The sequence below is a fragment of the Ischnura elegans genome, chromosome 2 (genome assembly GCF_921293095.1).
Source record: "Ischnura elegans chromosome 2, ioIscEleg1.1, whole genome shotgun sequence".
NCBI lineage: Eukaryota > Metazoa > Arthropoda > Insecta > Odonata > Coenagrionidae > Ischnura > Ischnura elegans.
In genome coordinates, this window is record NC_060247.1 from 142,172,935 (window position 1) to 142,197,320 (window position 24,386).

General features: G+C 38.9%; 1 protein-coding gene across 11 annotated transcripts in view; it reads left to right on the forward strand.

Moving 5' to 3' along the window:
- LOC124154723 (dedicator of cytokinesis protein 1) overlaps positions 1 to 21,094 on the forward strand; it is a 186,885-nt gene extending 165,791 nt beyond the window's left edge. For 9 of the 11 annotated variants that reach the window (XM_046528607.1, XM_046528614.1, XM_046528611.1 and 6 more), the window contains 4 exons: positions 1,820 to 2,195; positions 5,372 to 5,555; positions 14,787 to 14,947; positions 18,078 to 21,094. In XM_046528607.1, coding sequence (XP_046384563.1) covers positions 1,820 to 2,195; positions 5,372 to 5,555; positions 14,787 to 14,947; positions 18,078 to 18,173 — 817 coding nt within the window. In that variant the 3' untranslated portion in view covers positions 18,174 to 21,094. Of the gene's footprint in view, positions 1 to 1,819; positions 2,196 to 5,371; positions 5,556 to 14,786; positions 14,948 to 18,077 lie in introns of those variants that run through there. The other 2 variants (XM_046528615.1, XM_046528616.1) reach the window with 1 other exon arrangement.
- The last annotated feature ends 3,292 nt before the right edge of the window (positions 21,095 to 24,386 follow it).

Sequence of the window (24,386 nt, forward strand, 5' to 3'; positions counted from 1 at the left end):
ATTTTTTTCCCAAATCCATAATTAGTGAATAAAATTGGTCAAGTTTTTTTAAAAATAGAGCATCTTTTTTACCTTTTGCACTCTGATATATATTACCTCTGAATTACTTCATATAGTCAAAGGGTCTTTAATTATTTTTCTGATAGGTTTTTTATGCATTCAATATCAATTCCAATAGTATATGTTTTATAAAAGTATCTTGGTACAATAAAATCACAATTTGAAGTTACACTTTATGTATGAAATGTGATTCATGTAAGATTGAGCTGTTTTTGAAATGAATGTGTCATTAGGCCCTCACTTATTTTTCAAAAATGCTCCGATTTAAAAATTTGTGGTCTGAAAAATGTGCAAATTGGTGAGAAAAGGTTCTAAGAAAAGTTCCATGTTCGTGTGACGTCAGATGGATACCTGAGGCACATTAAGGCCCTAAATGCCCTTATTTTGAAGTTTGAGTGTTTAGACCCTGATGAAATGTTTTCTAAAGTAAACATGATATTTTTACCCTTTGGTTAAATATTTCAACCTTTAAGTTGTATCCTGATTCCTTCGTGCCAAAATGCTGCCTCAAGGATGACAAATTGTCAACTTTGATTGTTAAAAAAAAAATGTGAAAGTAACCAGATTTCATACAGTTATTTCAACGTATTTACCTCGAGAAAATGCTAGTTTTCCTCCCTCTTTTCGCTTAAAGTGTACTTTTTATGAAATTGCATCGACAAATATCCCCGGCTTGTCATTACCACTCACTCTATATATCTGGGAGGGGTGAATCAATTTGCACAGTTGTTCTCTGGGTATTGGAACTTTATTCCAAAAGACAAAAAAAAGAATGATACACCATACACGAATGCATCTAGCGAACTTCGCACCATGACTGCGGCCAACCGACCGAACCGACACACATGTACCGTCCAACTTGGACATACTCGACGGACTGCCCTAGCCCGAGCAGGCCACACACCTTCTCCCACACCGCAATATCGACAGTCAATTGTCAAAGCATATATGAGAAATTGTCTCAACTACAACAATATATCCACTCTGTCAGCATGTAAGAAGGGGAGGGAGGGAAGGTCCACGGGACTGAGGAGTGTCGCGCGAATCAAGAAACGCGCGGCGGCAGGGAGGCGGGGGGCGGGCACTTTTGAGGCAGAGTTTGGGCATGAAGGAGTGCGGCTAAATGGTTGAAATATTTCTCTTAGAAACCCCAAAATATCATGTTTACCTATGAAAACGATTTCTGCGGGTCAAAGAACTCAGCACTCAAAATAAAACTGCCTTTAGGCGCCTCAGGCACGGCTATCTGATGTCACACAAACCTGGAACTTTTCTTGTAATTTTTTCTCTCCAATTCGCACATTTTGAGACCAAAAACTTTAATTTGGATCATCTTTGAAAACTAAGCACCAGCCTAATGACACATTCATAGCTACATGTAACCTTAACTTACTCTGGAGTATAATTTGAAAGACCTATCATGTTCTATCTTCTTTAATATTGTCAAATTATGTGTTGTAATGCACAGCTTGCAGTTGAGTTGTAGTTGTCTAAGGAACTTGTAATTTCTTGAAGCATTTTCCAAAAGCACCGCATGAAACAAGTAACTTTTCACTTGCAAAGTCATTTACACCAAGTGAGAAATTTACTGTGAGCAAAATCATTTTGTTAGGTGGTGTGACTGGCAGCACACCTGACTGGCAATTGGGGGATCCAGGTTTGAATCCCAGCTGATCCAAATGATTTTTCATGGTAAATTTCGCCATTGGTGTAAGGCATGTGACTTGGGTTGTGATTTGGAATTGCATTTTTTGTGCAGGAATACAGTATGCCTCAAGTCTTCATCGTCTCGTGCTCAAATATTTGTCCGCCCTGGAGGGGGAGGAGGAGGAGGGGCAGGAGGGGCCTTGTCTCCGACCAGCAAGGGGACGACGAGTGGCGGCGGGAGCAAGCGGGACAAGCACAAGGGAGGCAGCATGAGGTCATCGTCGCGCAAAGTGCTCAGTGCCCAGCTCACGTCCAGCGGGTCCTTGAGCAGTGGTGGTGGAAACAGTCAGTGGTACACGTCGGCGTCTTCCCCGGTCTCAACTCCCGTCTCGGCACCCATCATCTCCAACTTCACAGCCTCTTGGATGAGCAGTGATGGGAACCATGTTGATGGCTCACCGCCAACCGTATTCGAACTGAGGCAGGAGGTATGTATTGATGGTAATAATGGTTTTATTCATAGTTTAATATTGCCATAGCTTTCTCCCAGTGGAAAACAAGACCATATAGATACCCGATATGTTATAAACAAATTTAACTAAAATTCAGTGTATAAATAATTCTATGTGCAATCATAGTCTTTGAATAAGATTTCATTTAAATGATTTTAATCTCTGCTGGTGAATACTATTGATGAATTCTTGAAATCAATCGATTCCGCTTTTACTTTGTGAAAATTCAGGTTGAAATAAAAATACACAACCATGCTAACTTTTCACTGGAAAATTATTTATTGGTACGACACGTTTCGAAACTGAGGCGTCAATCTCAAGTACACTGTTTATTGTATCGACAATCCAATAAATACCCAAGTTCTGGAGGGGGAGGGGGGAGGGTTACAGGGAGAAAGATGCAGTACAGGCAGTCCCCGACTTTCACACAATGCGTTACCGAAAACTTGTACAAAAGTCGAATGTACGAAAGTCGAACCATTGACTTCCATACTAATTAGGGGTTACATTCCAAAAGAGCGAAATATACGTACTTAAACCTTTTTTTACACGGATTTGATTTTTATTAGCTAAAGTTTAATAACATGTTAATAAAATTCCTCAAATCATATAATTTCTTTCGAAAATACGCAGAAAATGTAAATAAAAGTTTAAAAAAACCAAGAACTCCGTTGGCTACCAGGTGAAACTTCCTCTTGGCGTTTAAGTTGACATTCCACTTATTATGTCCACTATTAATAAAAAGACATATCAAAAAGTAGAACAAAATGAAATTGTTTAACCCGCACTCTGGATACCTTTTAATTTTTACACCAAAATTTGACATTCAGCAGGTGACATTTGTGATCGCGTATATTTCGCATGTTATTCAAAAAAGACAAAAGACAAACCGAATTCGGGTGATATTTCGTGAAATATCGTTGCTGAAGGTGTACATGAAATAAACAGCACTCAAACGAAAAAACACAATTAGGAAGAAGATTTACTAGTTTTATTGAAAGCTGTTTGATGATGTCTAGTCAACTTTTTTGAAAAATCTCTCCAATGAAGGCTTTCTTCTTCTCTTGATGAAGGAGCCCATAGCAGGCAGTCTCTCTCTCAAATGAATCACCTAGATTAGAGTCAACGACCAACAATTCCCTTCATTGTATGCGTTCGTATTGTTCGCATGTACTGCCATTTGAAACAATTGAATGTTGGGATGCGCAATAAACATCGGGGGAATTTAAAAAAAAAAAAACAGACCAACGTCCGAAAGTCCGAATTTAGCGCATGGAAGTCAAGTAAAAGGTGTCAATTTTGAAGGAATGAAAGTGTGAATTGTACAAAAGTCAAGGACCACCTGTATAATAAACAGAGTACTTGAGAATGACGCCTCAGTGAAACGCGTTGTACCAATAAATAATTTTCCAGTGAAAAGTTACCAGGGTTGTATATTTTCATATTGATGAATTCTTCTCGGGTTCTCAGCCAGGTTAATTCTTTCGTATAAGCGATGTCTCCCATCCTCAAGGCTGTGTTTCTCTTCGGAAGTCCAAATTCACACTGAACCGATACGACCGTTTACTGAGGACAACAATACGGCTCAGGTGTCGTCCAATTGGCTGTAGGTCTTTTGAAATTCTTCACGTTCTTCCCTTATGTTTTTATACAGCAGATTACAGGTCTTTATGTATTGCTAACATAAGATGAAAGCCGGTGTCCCGATTGAAATTTTTGGGATTGAGGCGGATGTCTATTGCTTCCTTAATTATGTGGTCCCAGTAACGTTGTGCGTGGCAAAGGATTTTTGTATCTTCCCATCTAATAGCATGGTCCTCATTAATGCTGTGTTCCACCGCTGCTGACTTTTCTGGTAGCACTAATCTGAAAAATCTTCGGTGTTTTTTTAGCCTCGTCTCAATCGTTCGGCCTGTCTCCCCACATATATTTTACCGCATTCACAAGGAATCTCATAAACTCCTGGTGTCTTCAGGCCGATAGGATTTTTCACCCTCACCAAGCGGTGCCTTAATTTAGGTGGTGGCAGGTGGGTGGTTTTGATGTTATACCGTCCTAAAATGTGGTGGATTTGACCAGATATGGTTGACACATATGGGATTAAGGCTTTGGACGGCAGTTTTTCAGGCGGCTCATCCAAGCAACTTTTTTTTTTTCATGTTGGATCTACTTAGGGCCTTAAAAATTTCTTGTTTTCCATAGGCATCCCGTAATAGTGTTTGTTTAAGGTGGTCTAACTCGGCTGAGATGCTTACATTATCTGATATTAACTAGGCTTGATAGACCAAGATAGATAATACAGCGGTTTTCTGTGATGGATGGTTGTGGCTCTGTCCGTTAAGGTACAGGTCAGTATGCGTTGGCTTCCGATAAACGGTACGACCTAGGCTTCCATCTTCTTTCCTACGTGTTAGGATGTCCAGGAAAGGAAGTTGGCCATTCTCTTCTACGTCCATGGTAAAGGGGATGCTCGGGTGTTGGTTGTTAATATGTTTTACAAATTCATGTAACGCAGCCGTACTATGTGGCCAAACTAAAAAGGAATCATCCACGTATCAGAAAAAACATTTTGTACAGCGGGGAGCTGTATTGAGGGCTTTTTACTTAAAATCTTATCAAAGCACATATAGACACATTGCTCAAAAAACATTTCAAAATAATATCTCTACCTTCTAATCTAACCAGCTTGAAGAAGTTAGACATTAATGTACTTGTTAGTTTGTTTAAAAACTATCAATTATGTGCATCACTTGTTTTCCATGGCATTGATGTGGAAGTATGCATGCTGGTATTATTTGTTTTATGCAATAGCCATCAAATTAAGATATTGAAGCGTGCGTTTTATCCAGTATTGCTGCTTGAAATGAAGCCAAGACAGGGTATATTCTGTGGAAAATGTTTTTTTTTTTATCTCTCTTGTACCCATGGCATTGTTTGAATGTCTAATCTTTGTAAATATGTGCCTAGTCTGAATTTGTGCCCCTCTTGATGAGGATGCTTTCTAGAAACTGAGGTGGTGTGCCTCCCACAGTTTTTTATTACTTCTTTTAGGTATAAATAATGAGTGAGTGAAATGAATGCTCTTAGATGTAAAATCTTGAGTGTTCTGAGATATGAGTAGTAATTTTCTGATTGTTGATTTGTTTTCCCAGCTGACCCCTAAGCGACCGCTTAGGTCCGAGGTTGAGAGGGAGAGACGGCTGAGTCGTCCATCTAGTGGTCAGTTCCAGCTCTCCAAGGTACCCTTCTCGGCTGAGGACAACGGCAGCACTCCATCTCCCGGCCCCACGTCTCCAATTCGCCTCAACGGTAATGGCAGCAACCGTGATTCTATTGGTGAGTCAGCAGGAAACTTCCTCATGCCTTATGTTCTAAGTACTTCCATAAGGTAAGACAAGATACTTCCTGTTGCCGTATGTATTTGAAGTATTTCTAATGAGGAGACTTACTCATATAAATTTAGCACCCATTGGAGGGGATATGTTAACTAATTTGCTTAATTTTCGCCTACAAGTGGGAGGGGGGTGTCACAGGATTGTTTACATGGGACAAGACAAGAAGGAATTCTCTCTTTAGCAAAGGAGGGAGTGGTCAAGGAGAGTATTTAGTGCAATGCCCTGATGGTATTGCCTTGTATAGCCTTACATTCACTAAAATTAATTTATTAATATGTTCTTATTAAGTAATTAAATATTGCACCTTTTTATAGTGCTCGGGTAGCATTGCTAAGTAAACCTTCAAAAATAGTGCAAAATATTTCTTTTTCATTCTATGAAGCAAAGATAAAAAATTAAACAACTTAGGTGAGGAGGTGAGTGATTACCCAATGCTTATTTTTGCTCACTATAAGGAAGGATAAAGGATTAAAACAAAAATGTGCTTTGTGTCATTCAGCAGTAGATCAATCAGCCGGAAAACACAGGACCAGGCGTTTTCTGGACATTAGATTTGTCTGGTGTTTAGATTACTTTCTTTTTGGTGAGAGATTTAACTAGTCAGACAAATGCTGTATTTACCTGGGTGTTGAATAAACAAAAATAGCTTAGAGCCTTAAGCAATCTCTCCTCGTTGAATTTCTGTTCATCAACAAGAATATTCTCATGAAATGTTACCAAGAATCGATTGACTCTACCTAATAGCTCCTTATCATCGGCATTCTTCTGTGAATTTGGTTCCTGGACCCCCAGCACATAAGGCGAGTGAATTATCTATCTTTGGGATAGTTTTAAAGGACATAACCCCAGCCTCTCAACTGGAGTAGAAAAACTCACACACACACTCATGCATTCATACAATTGAAACAGAATTCTTGTGAGGATTGTAGGGATCCAAACTAAGGCGCCGACCACCCGGGGTTCTTTGCAGGGCTGGAGAGACCCTGTTTGGAATGGCTAGTTGTTGGCATGTGTACACACGCAAGGACTTAGATAACAAGTCATGTTAAGATGGATCTAACACTCCAGGAGGAATTAGTGCTAAGAAGTAGGGATGAGTCGATTCCAAATTTCGATTCTCGATTCCACCGATTCTCGGGCACGGAATCGGAATCGAGAATCGATCGCCTAAAGTCGATTCCGATTCCATCAATTCCTGGAAGATAAATGTTTTGAGCATATACAATAAGTTTGGGGCATTAAAGGCTGCCACACACCTAAGCGGTGTCAGCCTTGCCCGCGCGTAGGATACGCCCGGCACGGGGGTGCTGCGACGAACATGCCTTAGAGGCCTCGGAAACATGAAAATGTCGGCAAGAGAGACAAACCGACGAACCCTGAAATGGTGCGTGTTCATGAGCAACTGTCAGAGAAAAAAAATTGGAAACCACGGGATCGGGAAGCAATGCATGCGTTTTCCGTTCTTTTATTAACCGCTGGTCACGGCAAATCAAATTATTGCGATTATGAATCACATTCGGAGAATTCTGGACCACCAATTTTAAAGTATAATAGATCGAAATATATTTTTATTTTTTTTCAAATGATATTTGAAGTCTGATGATAATAAAAACGTGCAGAGAGCGAGTTTTCCTGTGAAAAAAGTTTCTTATAAATACGTGCTGAGAGCGGGTTCTTTTATATAGAGCGGACTTTTTTAGACTAACACGCGTCTGCGTCAATAATAAAAAAAATTAGACACATTCGCGTTTGTATAGCCCAGTTTCATCAATGCAACCCTTGAGAAAGTTGATACTTGCTTGGCATTAGCCGCCGCGGCCTCCGGGCGGACTCGATAGGTTGCGTTCGGCCGCCACCGCACACCCGCCAGGCTGCTCTCGTATGTATGGACGCAATGAACGCTACATTATTGTTTAGCCACCGCGGCCAAACAAAAATGTAGTCACCGCGGCTATTGTTATTTTTAGGGATGGTCGGATCGGAAACCTCGATTCCAAATATGCGCGGATATTGCCCTTCATCGGATACATCGGATCCAAAGTCGCGGAAGACATCGGATCTGGATCCGAAATTTTAAATAATAGCTTCAGTGAATGCAACGCCCCATCAGGGTGGAAAGAGTTCCGATTCTCTCTTCGAATGCGCCGTCGCATGCGATTCTTGTCCTACTCATGAACCGTTTTGTTCGAAAGCTCTCGTAGAGGTTACGAGTAGAATTTCAGCCGTGGCCAGGATTTTCAGCCAGAAAATAAAAAAGGCAAAATAAGACTGGCACATAGTGTGACTCTTCCCAAGAGATTGAACAATCATCGGGGGAATCTCAGCACCGTAGGATAATAACCACGTGAAAAGTAACTACGTCGCAGATTTCAGAAAACTACCCTCGGCCGTCCATCAGCCCGTGCCTCTGTTGTTTTTTTTTTCGTTTCCGAAATCACACGGACCATAAATCATTGTATTCTAAGGAAAATATCAAATCACACGAAAACAATTGAAGCGTATTTCATCCCTACCTCGTCTCACCAACTGACCTTTTTTGGCTTACCTGCTTCAATTTTCCGTTTCTATACGACAAATGCTAGGAGAGTGACTTTCTGGGCCCGAAGATATCTTGATAGCTTCGACAATTAGATGACATGCACGAGATTTAAGAAAGAATTACACCAAACGAGACGCATTCCTGACGATATTTCAGTTTATTTTTCAGCTCTAATTGATTGCCACTCAGTTTTCTATCCACAATTCTACAATTAGACTTTACTGATATGCAACATTGTCCAAACAGCACAATTTTCAAAGAAACAAGAGCAGCATTAACCCCTCAAACAATTAGAAACTGATTGGAAACGCCAACTACATATATCACGTAGCGCGCCCGGCTTTGCTTTGAAAGCAACAACGCGACGTCACTGAAGCAAGATCTGACTTCTACATCCTTGACTCCCTCATTTGTAGCCTTGTTGTTTGAAATACGGAGGGAGCGCACTCCTTCCTCTCCACCTCTCCTTTACGCGCTCCTTCCCAGTGGCGTAGCCAGGGGGAGGGTCCAGACCCCCCCCCCCCGAAATATAAAAACACAATTATTGTCCTTCACAGAAAAAAATATTGAAAAATCAGGAATTTACAAAATTTTTCTTTAACAAATTAAGTTTTTTCGATTATAAAAAATGTTAAAATTAGTTTAAAAACCCATTATTTAGTGCCCGGTTTCTTCAAAAATTTTCCCCCCTGGTTTTGGAACCCCCCGAACGAAATTCCTGGTTACGCCACTGCTCCTTCCCCTCCACCTCTCCTTTACGTGCTTCTGCTGCCCACTTCTTCCTCATGCTGAGCGGTTGAGCACCTCATCGCACGTGACGTTAATGCCGTTTTAAATTCTGTTAATTGTGTTGCTAATTGTGCAGTTGCAAATCAATTTAATGATACACCGATAAAAATGTCTTTCATTGTGTGTAAACATTTCCAAACGGGTATTGATTGACGGCATCTCATCCTCTTACTTACGAGTTAAATCTGGTGTACCGCAGGGAAGCGTCCTCGGTCCCCTCCTATTCGCACTCTTCATTGACGATATTACGGATGGTATCAGCCCTTTTGGCTGCAATGTTCTGTTGTACGCGGACGATTGCAAGATTTTTAAAAGAGTGGATCGCCCCACCGACTCACATTCCCTTCAATCGGCACTCAATTTTATCACCGATTGGTGCTCGACTTGGCTGATGCGGGTCAACCCCTCCAAATCGGTGATGATGACATTCACGTTGAAAAACAATCCCCTGAAGCACTCCTACTGCCTTTTAAATAAGCCTATCCCCCTTGTAACCTCCCACTGCGACCTAGGTGTGATTTTTGACGATAAATTAAAATTTCATGATCATATTTCGCTGATCGTGAGGAGAGCAATGGCCATTGTTGGTATGCTTTATAGACTAACAGACCTTCACGACCCTACCGCATTAAGAACAGTTTTTTTCGGTTGTATTCTCCCCATACTTGAATACTGCTCACCAGTCTGGTCTACCGCCTGCCCCACTACTCTAAGCTTGCTCAACCGTCCTTTAAACTTCTTTCTTGCAGTAGTCCGCCATCGAATCCCCACACTCAGATATTACGCCCGTGACGCTATCCTTTCCTCCCTCAGGATACCTAACATAACAAGCCGCCGTTTCTTATCAGATCTCATGTTTCTACATAAAGTCTTTAGTGGTTCTCTACGGACAAACGAAATTCTCCCTCTTTTCCGATTTCATATTCCTCCTCGCCCCTTACGAAATAACTCTCTGCTTCACATTCCGCGATTCCGTCTCTCCATCTCTCAACGCTCTCTGTTCTTCCGAATCCCCTCCTTGTTTAACTCCATCGCTTCGAAAATCCCTTCCCTGGACCTATTTTCCTCTGCTACTACTGTCTGTAAAAAAAGCAAGATACTCGAGTTTGAGGAGCTCTAGCGTCTATATGAAGCAATCGATTTCAATGAAATAAAAAGCATACGAAAGAGGATTTAGTTCTACGTTATATCATGTACTTTAAAAATTCTTCGGCTCAATAGTATTTCCTGTACTTAATTTTTTCTCGAAAAAGTACCCATTTTTTGCGCGTAAAATCAAGGTGCCCAACTTTGAGCGTTTGGCATTCCCGTAGTTTTCGTTCCTATAACTTGCAATTTTGATATAAAGAAGCCACATCTATTACTAGTAGATTTCCGAAAACAAATTGTTTATACTACAAAAATTAACGGAGTTGTTGTAAACAACGCAAACCTCTGCTAACTTCGAAACCAGTGAGTCAATTGAAAATTGATTGGTACTGCTGTCTTTCGTAGAATGTTAGTAATGCAAGCACATATGAAATGTTTATTAAATATCAATAATAACGTCAATATCACTTATTATTTATCTAGATGTTTCTATGCGCGTACCGGCAGCTCCGTCGTGGGAGGGGGAGGCGAAAAGAGGCGCGTGGTTGCCATCGACTCAGCAGAGGGCGCGCTTCTTTTAAATGACCAACTCGCACGATGAAAGTATCGTTGTTGCACCCTTCAGGTAAACTTAAGGTCAGGTTGGGCTGAGCTTCCATCAAAATGCTTTTCTACGACGTAAATTCTAAGCCATAATAGCGTAAATTTTATCGGATGGTAAAAACTTTTTGTACCTAAATCCCATGTCTAACAGAATGGATCTTAACTTAGGGAGAGAGAAACGTGGGCAATCGGGAACATTCTCTAGCAGGTAATCCATCATTCTGCGTAACGTAGGAAATATATTCCTCAAATAGAAACCGTGCACTGTCCACCTTATTACTCCAATCGTGAAGTCGTCGATAAAGATCTTCGGCCTTCCCAAAAGACGAACCCTATTCTGTGCCGTAGGAAGGTCACCACTTGTGTTCTCCTTTTCACAATCCTTCTGTTTAGCCGCGACTCTTCTCACTGATATCAAGCTGATGCCAAGACAATCAGACACAGTTTGATACACAGGATATCTTTTGTCCATACTTTTTTCTGCTTCGCAGCGAAAAAAGCAAATTGCACTCAATATCATTTGGACTTCCGTCTCCGAAAAACCCGTTCTTGGACGATTGATTCACCGAGGGAATCTGCACTAACAATAGTCGAATCATCCCTAAAGGTAAACTTTTAAAGCAACCAGTGAATGATTTATTAACTGCTAGGGTACTGTGAGTCACGATGCGCTATGTGGCAACTGCGCACGACCTCGAGAGACTTTCTCTTTTCTGTTGCTTTGTTTAGGCCATTCCCGTCAGGCAGGGAGAAGGCGACAACAAGAGCTAAAAACAAAAATAAATATAAAAAGATATTGAATATACTGCTGACCATTAACGTGTATGATCTACGTATATACATTACTAACATTCTACGGAAGACAACAGTACCAATCAATTTTCAATTGACTCACTGGTTTCGAAGTTAGCAGAGGTTTGCGTTGTTTACAACAACTCCGTTAATTTTTGTAGTATAAACAATTTGTTTTCGGAAATCTACTAGTAATAGATGTGGCTTCTTTATATCAAAATTGCAAGTTATAGGAACGAAAACTACGGGAATGCCAAACGCTCAAAGTTGGGCACCTTGATTTTACGCGCAAAAAACGGGTACTTTTTCGAGAAAAAATTAAGTACAGGAAATACTATTGGGCCGAAGAATTTTTAAAGTACATGATATAACGTAGAACTAAATCCTCTTTCGTATGCTTTTTATTTCATTGAAATCGATTGCTTCATATAGACGCTAGAGCTCCTCAAACTCGAGTATCTTGCTTTTTTTTACAGACAGTAGTTACAAAGCCACCTTAAAATACCATCTCAATAATTCACCATTGTCTAATCAATAGTGCCCCTTCTCACGTTTAAAAATTTTGTTTACTGTTACTTTTCATTTACTGTGCTATTGTTTGTTATCTTTTATATATTATTTATTTAGGAACAGCCAATGTAAAGGCCTTTGTGCCGTTTTTGGTGATGAAATAAATAAATAAATAAATAAAATAAGGAGAACCAATGAATGCCGTGTGCATGCACTGTGGCGTAAATTATCGCGAGGATATGCTAAATCCACCTCACCATACTGAAGCATTTTCGGGTGAAACACAAGTCCGTATGCGATAAGAAAGTAAAATTCGGGGGAAACGTGCGTGAGGAAAATTTGAATTCAGTCGATGGCAGGGGGTAGTCAGGAATTTTGTTAAGGGGGGGTCCAAAACCAGGGGGGAAATTTTTAAACATCAGGGTACAACGGAGAGGGTTTCAAACTAATTTTAACACCCATAGTAATAGAAAAAACTTCATTTTCCAAAGATTCATTTATTTCATTTTTCATTTTTGTAAATTCATGATTTTTAAATATTTTGTTTCCTTTTATGAAGGAAAGTAATGGTGTTTTTATATTTTGGGGGGGTCCTCTCACTACGCCACTGGTCAGTGGTTCATCCTAAGATTTTTTCTATTTTCATTTCCAAACCCAAGCGTAAGAGTTTAGGCCCTGACTATGTACAGATGTTTTTAAAAAAACAACTTGAAAGCCCATAAAATAATTTTTAATTTATAAAAATATTAAAATGTGTATGAAAATCTAACAAGCATTCGATTGATTGTATGTACCCAGAATAAACTTGAATAATGACTTTGTTTAATGGCAGGAATTGGAAAATGCATTTTGAATCCAAAATATCCTATTCAAAAGATCAGGCCTGAAAAATCCTGGATCCGTCCACCCCTAGTTATTTTATTCCATTCAATTATTAAATTTAAATTACAGCAATACTACAGATAAATCAAAATCCCACCTGTTAGAAGGAATGAGAATCGATAGAATCGGAATCGAGAATCGGGAATCGATTTGAAGGAATCGGAATCGAAAAAAAGTGGAATCGACTCATCCCTACTAAGAAGAGCGCAGTTTATGATGAGAAGGGACAGGTCATCCACGTGCATTTCAAGTCGCCCCTGTGCACATGCATGTGGTACTATGTAGTACATTAGCATTATCTTGTGTCCGTTTTATTTACAATATTGCAACATCGGATTATCTTGAAATGAATCGCAAATTCATAATCAGAAATGATTACAAATATGTGCATGGAAACTGTGAATTTGTGTATGAGGTTCACTTATCTCAGTAGAATTTCCGAAAATAGTTGAATTATTCACCTTGCTACTCAACTGTCTCATAACAACCAGTGTGGGACGAGACTTGGGAGAAGAATACAAACGCAAACCTGGGCTCTTCCAAAACCAAAAGTAGGTCCAAGCTGCAACTCCGTGTCTCTCAAAAATTATCCCACGAATCTCGCAAAATACACCAAGGCAAGGATACCAATGGCATGAAAGGTGGCACACCATTGCTCCCAATAGTATTTACTTCCTGTGGCCGCTGCTATCAATTTCTCCAGCTGTACAACTATTCACAACCGCACTGAAAGAGTGTCCTTACTACACTAAATGAAACACCTGCCAGAGAGATCAGTGTCTTTAAATCCTTTGCCCATGTTCTAGTTTGTATGCACCATTACTTCACTTAGGAATAAGATAGGGCCACCTGCTAGGCTGCTTGAATCACATCAGAGACAAGAACTTGCAGAAGCTATTCTCCAGGATTTTCAGTGCTGAATCAGTGATCATGCACTGATGACTGGCACTCAGAAAATAAGTGCTTAAGATAGTAGAAATTGCTGAATTTACTCTCAAGGAACATTAAGAAAGAGTTTCACCCAGATTTCAATAAAAATTGGCAGGCTCATGGATTTCATTTCCCTTGTGAGCCATGAGTCGAGATATTAGCAGTCAAAATATGCATAAATGCAGCAGGCATGCGTTGACATCACATTCATCATCTCTACGTGCGACAGTCGTCACAAGGATAGCCTCATCTGGCATTTGTTGGAAGGCCTGGTGCAAAAGTTTTGTCTTTCGTTCATTGGGAAGGAGCTACAAGTTAACTTCTATCATTGTGTAGGAAATTTTTTCTCAATACCCTACTTGATTTCATGATATCATTCTGGATTATTTCTTTTCTTACCTGCTGGCTCCATTATTGGGTGGATCATAATTTGCCAACGAGTTAGCCATGTGATGGATTCTTTTCTCTATATTCTAGCATGTACTTCTTTCAAGTATAATCATTATGAGAAACATTCCGCATTGGAATTCCAAAGGCTTTCTAAATGGAAATGTCTCAGTTTATTGTAGTTAGAAACAGAGAATAAACGTGCTCGAACTTTCTTAGAGTGTATTCACCGTGGCGAGAAGATATATTTACAATTTTTCAATCATAATTCACAAGTTACTACGAAGAAGGTCTTGGATTTTAATGAATTCTATCGGATTTATTGAAACTTTAAATTACAATTGTAAAAGTTATGGAAAATTTGGATAAAAAGTATTAGCACACAATTACAAAGTTCACAGTAACAAAGTCTCTATTTTCTTTGGGTCCCTTAAATATTTGAAAACTAGAACCTTGTTATAAGGAAATTCATTTCTCATTGATGAATGTGCACTTTCGTAGGTAATTAGTGCTGTAAGACACTAGTACTAATAAAAATTTAGCCTCCTAGAGTTTCTATAAATTCTGGTATTAGCTTTTAAACAATGGTCTTGCAATGAACGTAGTTAATGGGACGTAATTCTTTTTTTTTTACTTTATAAATCCCCTCAGCCACCACAGATTCCACTGCAAGCGAAGAAGATGCAGGGTTGCCCCCACCCTTACCTGTCAAAGCAAGGGAAGCTGATTATTGTAATTTACCCGATGATTCACTGCCACCGCTACCCAGGCCTGCAGGAACGCCTACTTCTACTCCCAGAGTTAGAAACAAGGTGAGTTGTGGAAATATTCTGTCCTACTCCAATCATATCAGTGTTTTCCCTTGAATGGCTGAGAGCACAATACATGCCCTAATTGCTTATTGTTTCATAAGAATAAACATTCCGTTTACATTTAACTGTAAATTTTGTTGGGAGAGCAGAAAGCAGCACATGGCACAAAATTGTCATGTCCATGTTTGTTGTATCGTTGTTCTTCTGTATGCCAAGAATAAGAAGAAAAGTATTAGCCTTTCTGTGGGAAAGAGAGATGAAGTTAATGAAACAAAGGAAGCTAAATACTGTATTTGCACAAATCGAAGATGAGGTTTTTTTTCTCTCATTTACCAGTGCATGCAAAATTCTTGACTTAAATAACCATGTGCTAATTCTAAATTATGGATACCCAAGTTGCCGCCTGATATCTTAACAAAAAAAAACCGACATTAAAAATAGCTTTAACATTAATTACACTATTTTATTTTATGTTTAGAAATAACAACAAATCATCTCCCATTTGTTCATTTGGCAAGAGGCCTTCGCTTGCTTTTGCCAATCATTTGCCTGGTGCACGTACTTCATATTCTGCTTTACCCTGGATTTTGCTTAGAAAAGCACCCTCATAGCCTCATGAAGTTAGATAATTATTTGATAAATATAATTTTGAATCCTAATTCCATACCTGTTATTGACCATGAGTTTGATATTGACTTGCCATAACTGTTATTGGTGACAAAAGATTCCAGAAAAGAGCACAGCATTGTCATATTATGGTATACGCCATGCAAGAAACTTCCTTGAAAAATTTGATGTTTTATATTGATTATAAATGTCCATTAGTTCGACCATGAGTTTACTCCTGCCCTTGGCTATCCTGCTGATTAGTAAATTTGGACATATGAAAAAGTAAATTAATACATCCAGGATTGAATTGAGAACAATCGTGAAACAGCCGCTGATCATCTGATTGATTGAACCTTAGCCAGATTAGCCTTTTCTTGGCCATTTAATTCTCATCAATAATCTTGCTATAAAAGGAAGTCGTCATTACTTTCAGAATACAGTGGAACTTGGTTAGTGCGTTCCTCAGTAGTACGTTTTCCTCCTTAGTACGGCGATTTCTCTCGGTCCCGGTACTATCCGAACAAAATACAGGTCAAAGCATTTGGTTAGTACGTTTGAAAAAATTACGCTTTCCTGGTTAGAACGCTCAATTGCTTGCCGTGACGCAACCCGCAATTCGTTCTCTAGTATCTTCTTAATGGTCACAAACCTCTGAATTCATGATTTAATTTATTATTACTAGCCATTAAAATTCTTGCATTCATTCCACATCTCTTTCTTTGACCGTGATTTATCCAAATGCATTTCCGAATTCTTGTGACGTGCTGAATAATAAAATGCGGCCATTTTTCGGGAATGACTGACTATGAAAAACTACAGCCAATAAGAAGCCCCAATTTTCCTCACCCCGAGCTCCTCACCTTCTGTTGCCTTTGGAGCGCTTGGGAATGCCCACTGCTGCGCACTAAGTTCGTGAGTGGGCAATTGTTGCCATTGCATGAGTTAACATGATGAAGAAATGAATCTTAACAGTCTTAGACAATTCCCACATTATCTAAAGCAGTACTGCTCCATAAACTCTACGTCGTGCGTATTTACTTGACTACTGTTGTGGGAGCAGACGATCCTCTGGATCTCCACGCGAAGCTTAGCTTAAAAATACTTGATCTCAGAACGAAAGCAGACGACATTAGACAAATTTTGAAAGTAAATTTCAACTGTTTAATATAAAATTTTCTTGTAATTACGTCGTAATCTAATAATCTTGCATGTCATCAGTTGATATATCGATCGATTTTACAATGGATATGGTATCATTCCAGAAGCGAATGTCTATGGCTGTTGCCGTAATTTTAAAGTCAATATAATTTTGCCCAATTTTTATGATGTTTAAAAAACCAGTTGACTTACTCCGGGTTGTTGTTATTTTCTCTGAGTACGCTGTGAGAAAGAAAAATGACTTGTCTTCGCTTGTCTGAGCTTCACTCGTCCTCTTTCTGTATATATATATATATATAGGATAAATCGCGGGAGATAGACGCCGTAATCATGGAATCGTCTTCGGGAAATCTATGAAAAATTGCAATTTTTATTCGCATGGTATTGTTTTTCAATGTAGCGCTCATTTTCTTGATTTCAAATGTGAAAATAGTTCAGGAAGGTGATCCTGTGAGAATTACCGATAGTAATTGTAATTATGACGACTTTTCCACTGATTGCAATAACCGCGACTGCTATTATTTACTTTCCTCGTTAGTACGTTTTCCTGGTTAGTACGTTCATTTTTCGTGGTCCCTTCAGAAACGTACTAAACAAGTTCTACTGTAATAGGGAAAGGAAACTAAAAACTGTAACTGCATTTAATGTCCTCTACAGCAGTGATATGAACTAAAAATAAAAATAAGAATAAGAAAAAGAAACTAAACTGGAAATAAAATTTGCCAGTGGAACCTCTCATGAAAAGTAGATCGAGGTATAAAGTTGGAGGGTGTGTCCTTTAAAGCTTTCCATGTGTGTGAGAAAGTTGGGAAGTTTTTTTTTCTATTTTTGTCGGTTTACTGGGGATTAACAGTTCTTTGGGGGGTCTTTGATTTATAATTTTCGAAATATTTGTGAGGTGGTGTTGTAAGGGCTGAAAGTTAATGTTTTTTGTCAGTTTTCTGTAAGAAATTATCGACAAAAAGTAATGGTAGGTTTCTGTATAATATAAAAGGTTGAAAGAAGTATGTTGTGAAAAATCCTAGTCAAGACATGGTAGGTGGTGAAATTGTGGGGCCCAATGAAATGGGCGATACGGTGCTGCTGAGTGAACAGTTTTTGATACACTGGGTGACGAGCGTTTTGTTCGCTATTTGAGGGCATGTCTTGCGTTGGGGTTAATTTCGTGCAACATCTATTGTGGATGAGCTGCTGCTAATCATTAAATTGTAAGCTGAAGGACTGTCTTATTTTGGGGAGATTTTCCTTTTCCCCACCTCAACAGTCTCTAACTTCTCCGGCTTGGACTCTCCCACTCCTCATGTCTTTAAGTGTTGTGCTTCAAAGAGTGCGTGATTAATGGGTGTGTACAATTCTCCCACAGCCCCCTCCTCCGGAGCCTGTCGATGAAAATGGACCGCCCCCGACTCCCCCTCCAAAAAGACCTCACCTTAGGCCTCCCACTGAGACCATGGACTGATATTTATCTTTGGTGAAGACTTCTGCTCTAAATTATTACTTAGACTTGCTATAACATTTCATTACGTGCTGAAAAGCAATATTTTTCCTTGTAAAAATGTTTGTAAAAAGAATGTTTTGTAGGAAATTAATGATGCTCATGGTATACTGTAAATACGCATATGTCTCCAAAAGGCTCTCTATTTCCAATTGAATGCTGGGAAGCCAACCTATTCTGCTTTTATCTTCATTACAATTTCCTCCTCCTTATTCAGAATACATAATTTCTTACGACTCTTTTATTTGAATGAGTGGAATTGCTACATTATATTCACTTGTTTTTAGACTTTTTGTTGTTTAGTGAACAGTTGTTAACTCCTTACCATTTTATATTATTCAATTATTTATTAATTAACTTCTCTTAAGACTTCTGTATGTTTAACTTAATTGTGGAGAGCTTGCCCAGGTGAACCCCATGTTATTTATGGCTATAAAATTCAACCCTAGAAGTTGCATTTCGTTAAGTAGGATTTTGCGAGGTAAAATTATTCATTACAATTATACTAGAAGTGAAGTGACATTCATGATTAAAAATTATTCTTTGAAATTTTCTGAAATGTGATGAGAATGCTTATAAAATTATCACCTTTTTTTGCCATAGTACTTTGCAGTTGTGAAAGCAATAGTAGTGACGAACTCCGTGTCTGCATTGATTCTCGATATTGGTGAAGTAAGATGTCGTTAGGAGTGATACTTGACCAAAAAAGACAAAATGCAGGAGAGAGTGAGGGATGTGTCTTTGTAATGTTGTTTGACCCATTTCCACGTGTCCCACTTTTACATATGTCACTTTATAGCAGAAAGAGAAGTCCTACTCCTACAAATTTATTTTTTTAATTCTGAACCTCAAGTGGAGTGTTTTGCTGAGCAAAATTTTTTTGAAACTTGGACTATAGTTTACCGAAGAGAAATATTTTATCAAATATTGAGAGTTAATTTTTGCTAAATTTTATTCAGCAGTGGAGTAGTTTGGAAGTGGATAAGTTTTCACATTTTGTCCTCAACTCATGTCACCAAGGTGGAGGTTTGCGAGACCCCTCTCTCTTTTTCTCATGAAATGGCTTTGCTCGGTGTTATTCCATCGCTGCGCTGCCTGCTTTACACATCAAAACTCTTGGACACCCACTGTGGGGTTCACTGCAATGCTCTCCACAGTTCTTCTCATTGGTGCCAAATTGTTTTATTCTTAAAATTTTATGATAGAGGCTATTTGCAGTGATGTTTATGTTTTAAACAGAAAGTAAAAGGATTTAAAATTGCAACTGGTCTGTTGAGATCCAAGTATTATGCATTAATTTTGATTTATGCGTGCATGACTTCATTGGAAGGCATTCGAAACAATGGCGATGCCCCTTTGGTGCTGTATATATGAAGATCATTGGTCCATATTCCCTTAAAAAATGTAAGGTGCCTGAAATTCTTTGAAAAACAAAAGGTGTTTATTGGTGCTGAGAGTTTTGAGTCATTTTGTTTACTATGTCAAATGTGAGTGACTTTGATTACATAATTAAATGTTTTGCCATTGTGTGTATTGAATGAAGTGTCTTTTTATGCAATCTTCAACTCTTGGAGGGATATTGATGTACAAATGTGGCTGTGCTTTCCAAGTTTAAATACTAGGCCATCTGAGGGAGCACTTAATATGTTAAGCACAGTCAAGTAAGCTAGTCCTGTGTAATCTAGATTGTGTACATTGTACCTCATAGTGTTACTTTCAATCCTTTACTCTAATTGAAGTAGCTTTATTGTTTTGCTGAGCATATCAGGAATATTTGGCACAATTTTATACGTACATATATTTATATTAATAAAAAAAGTGTTAATTACCTTCTGGTGGAAAAGATTACAAAAATGAGTGCTATTAGCATGCATAATTTTTTTTCATTGTTAATGAAGAGTCCTACATTGTGCCTGAGACAATAAACGAGTGCCAATTATTTTTATGGTCTTTGATAAGCAATTTTCTCTTTTATTATCTGTATAAACGTATTCAATTTATATTCTTCATTAACTGGTTATGCAAGCATTTTGTACCATTTCATGATACCTCATGTTAAAATGGGTTAGAAGGCTAGAAAAATGGAGATTTAAAACATTTTTGTGATAACTGTCTACCTGAACAATTGATGGTTTCAAAACCATTTGCACAAACAATAAATGCTTGCAGAAATGGTGTCATTTTTCATGTTTTTAGTAATAAGTTTGTGATCCTACATAAGGGGCTTATCCCTGCCAAAGAACAGCTTTTTTTCTTCTGAAATAATTTTCAATTTATGTTAAATAAATTATTGTGTGATTAGCTGTAGAATTGAGGAAGTCTGGTCTTTTATATATTGTCTGCACGGCAGAAATATAAATATTTTAACAGTGGTGAGGTGATATTTTAATTTCCCGCAAATCTTACTCAGTGTGGTTTCTTGCACAAAGTGTAATAGGATCATGATGGGGCAATTGTACCATTTACTCTGTCCGTGTTGCCCTGGAAAAGCATCTTTTTAATGCCTATTTTTTAGGGGTTTCTTTTTCATTCTCCTCCGTTACGCCTAGACAAAATTTTATTTGGGACCAATGGGGAGGGAGATATCCAAATTCTATTTTTGTACTTTTAGGGTGCATTTATGTATTTGTGTTACTTGCAAACCGAAGACTTGGGCATTGCTTGAGCATAGTCTTTGATGTAATAGTTTCAACCTAAATTCAGTATTCTTTGTGTAATGGTTTTTGCTAGTTTGGGTGCTGTGGTTGTATGTCTCACATATGCATTGATTAAAGTGCAGAATTCATTTGGACATTGGCTACAGTGGTGCAAAGTATCAATCTATTACAGATAGTAACATAAATGATGTATTATCAATGAATTTTAATAAATAACATTTGAATTTAGTTTGCATTAATCATTCTTACTCTTCTGAAGAACTTCCTCCAGTGTATGATTTTACACTTTCCCAGCGAGTAAAATATTAAAAATTCCTTGGGTTTCCGTGTGGGTATATTATATAATGGGTATAATGGGTCCCCACTCAACCGTGAATAAGCCGTGAATTTCATCTACCTTGAAAAAACGTGTAAAAAGCCGTAAGAATTTCGTCATGAAACCTTAAAAACCTCTCAAACTTGATAGTAGAACTAGGATTGAAAGAGCAAATGAAAAATTGATATGTCGACCATGTTTCAAGGTCAGTCACTCGCAGACACTGTCCACGCATTTATCTGCGTACGTATATTCGAAGCGCAATTATTGGTGCCTTGTGTGCCATGGCAACGCATTGACCTTACGCCTGTGAATGGAAGACCAAAGTGTTCATTGAGTGAAAAATCAGACTCTTCTTCACTCCCTCCCTCCCACTCACAACGGTTAGCCGGCCCTAAATTTTCCCTACCATAGGTGACGTCGTAAGAGATGGCACTTTCATGGCTGCGTTTGCTTTCACGGCGTCTGAATTGCGTTAAATAAATTTTTAGTCAACGTGCGGCCGGTGATTGTTTCATGTTTTTCTACATTTCTGCTTAAAATGTCTGATCAACAGAGCGTGAATTTGACGACATTTTGACCGTGAAAACCTGGAAAAAACTGTGAATTTTATTATATTAGTTAGAGTGGGAACCCTGACAATATCTATCTCACCCATGCGGAAACCCAAGAAAAGTTTAAATATTTCCTTCATTGTAGTTATGTATTGTGTTTCATTCATCAGTTGACTCTCAAACTAAATCCCTGTCGACGTTCTCATTCTCTGCATCTACATCTCGCGAATAAAGAAGCTGAGTCACCCTGACCTCGTACAGTGGACCGAAATCGAAAAAAGCTGGCCAAAAATCTAAATATCGACTTTTTTTTACGCACCGGGAATAGTATGTCAGCAGTTTGGAATGTCCAGGGTATCTAAAATGGAAGTTATCTTTTTTCAAAATAATTTCCTCTAATTTTTATATCTCGGCAAAAATCAATAGAAATATATGAAATCTTGAGTGCGCGATTTTTACCAAATATTTCAGTGTTTTTTCCTCAAGCAATGGAATTCAGTTAATAATTCCGAATTTTGAATGGTTTACGGTGTTAGGACTATTTTTCTACTTAATTTATAGCAAAGTTTTGTTTAAGTCAGTCCTTTTTTATTAACTTAATGATTAGTTTAAAATACCACTGTTTTTCGCTAATTTTTTACCTCGTGACCCGTAATGCACGGGGTAGGCACTCGAGAACTTGATGTGATACATGGGCGTACCCAGTGGGGAGCTTGGGGGGGAAGGGCCCCCCCCCCCCCCCCCTAGAAGAAAAAGTAAATTTAATTCAAAACAAAATTTTTGAATAAATGTTCTTAAAATTCAAGGGAAGTGACATTAGTATAAAATATGTAATTTAAAAAGCTGTTATTATTTTCTTGAAATATTGGTTTCCTAACCTTTTCAGTATTATAACTTGAACGACCACGGCTTTCCCCCACCCCCTAGTTTTGATCCTGGGTACGCCCTTGGTGTGATATGCTCAGCAGTCCGATTCATGGACTGGATATTCTCTAAATCTTGACTGCATTGAACTCAATTACTTACTATTTGCGATACCTTATGGTATTCAACCTCCTCTGATGGTTTTACCCATGGGCCCTTGCATGGAAGCCTTGTGTGGACGGCAATGAACCCAACGATTCGTGCGCTCACCGAGCCCAGTGTCCTCTTCAAGCATCCAGATTTGTTCTTTAACTTCGAAGTCATGCTATTCTGCTAATTGGGTTTCTATGAAATATGCCGCCAATGCGATTGACTCGCTCATTTCCAGCGGAGTGCTCAAAATGTCTCCCTTCAGTATTCCTTGTCTAACAATAAGTTCACGCCGAAGGACTTTCACAGTATAGTTACCCATTTATGGATACAACGAAATTAACACGCCCAGATTTACATTGCGTGGTCTTGCCAAATATGTCGATGGAGCAGAAGAAATTATTCTTATTAGCGATTTTGCAAAAAAAAAAAATTTGGAAGAAGACGAGAAATTAAAAACTTTGCTTGCGGCCTTCATTCAAAAGTGTTTTTTCTAGAGATGTGCGAATAGTATCCGTCGAATACTAGAAAGTATTCGATATTCGAGGTCTCGAATAGTTATGCTAAAGTTACCGTCTCGAATACTTTGAATTTCGCATCATACACTCTCCCACGCACGTCGTTGGTAGTTGACTCGGAAAAATGTAAGAACTGTAGTCCTTTAGTGCACGCAGCGCCGTTTAGGCAAGTTGACAAATTAAATCTAATTCGTGGATTAGAGCGGTGAAAAGAGTTCGACGTGGGGAACTGAAAATGATCGGGTGAAAAAATCCGAAAATCCCAGATTCTCCCCACCAGGAGAACCTCAGTGCCTTGGGATAGTAACTGCGTAGCACAATTCCCAAAATACGCTACCCCCTCCATCCGTCAACCCTCGGCCCCTCCTCCGATGCTTTCCTCCTCTCGGAAATCAAACAAAAGGCCCCAGCTCGCGCAGGGTTCGTATTACGAAGATCATGAATCTAAAGCTTCAAAAGAAAATATCAAGTTACGGGAGAATAATATAATCGTGTTTCACCCTTCCCTCTTTCTCCCCCACTGACCTTTTTCTGCCTACCTGCTTCGAAGTCCCCCATTTCTGGAGGTCAACCTAAGTAACGTGGGATGGTTACATTAGCGCATTTCCCAAGATCCCCCTCCATTCAGCACCAGCCCCCCCTCTGAGGCTTTCCTCTTCTCCGAAATAAAAGAGGTCCCAGCTCCAGCAGGGATCATATTACGAAGACCTTGGCTTCGAAAAAAATTACAAGATACACGAGAACAATAGAAACGTGTTTCGCGCCCCCCTTTTTCTCTCCCACTGACCTTTTTCAGCCTACCTGCTTCAAAATTCCCCATTTCTGGAGGTGAACTGCTGCATGAGTCATCTATTAGCACAAAAGGTGTCTAACAATGACTTTCGGCAATTGATATTACACATTCTCTGGATTGCAATATTAGTAATCTGCGCGTAATTTAAAAAAGAATAAGACCAAACGCGACGTATTTCTGACTTTATTTAAGCATTTTACGCGAGGAAATAGGTGTCAAAATACGACGGAGACTAGGCATTCTGGCGACATTCGATATGAGCAGCAGAGCTTCTCGGAAGTTGATGCGGTATTTTTTTCCGAAAACATTTCAAGTTACAATTTAT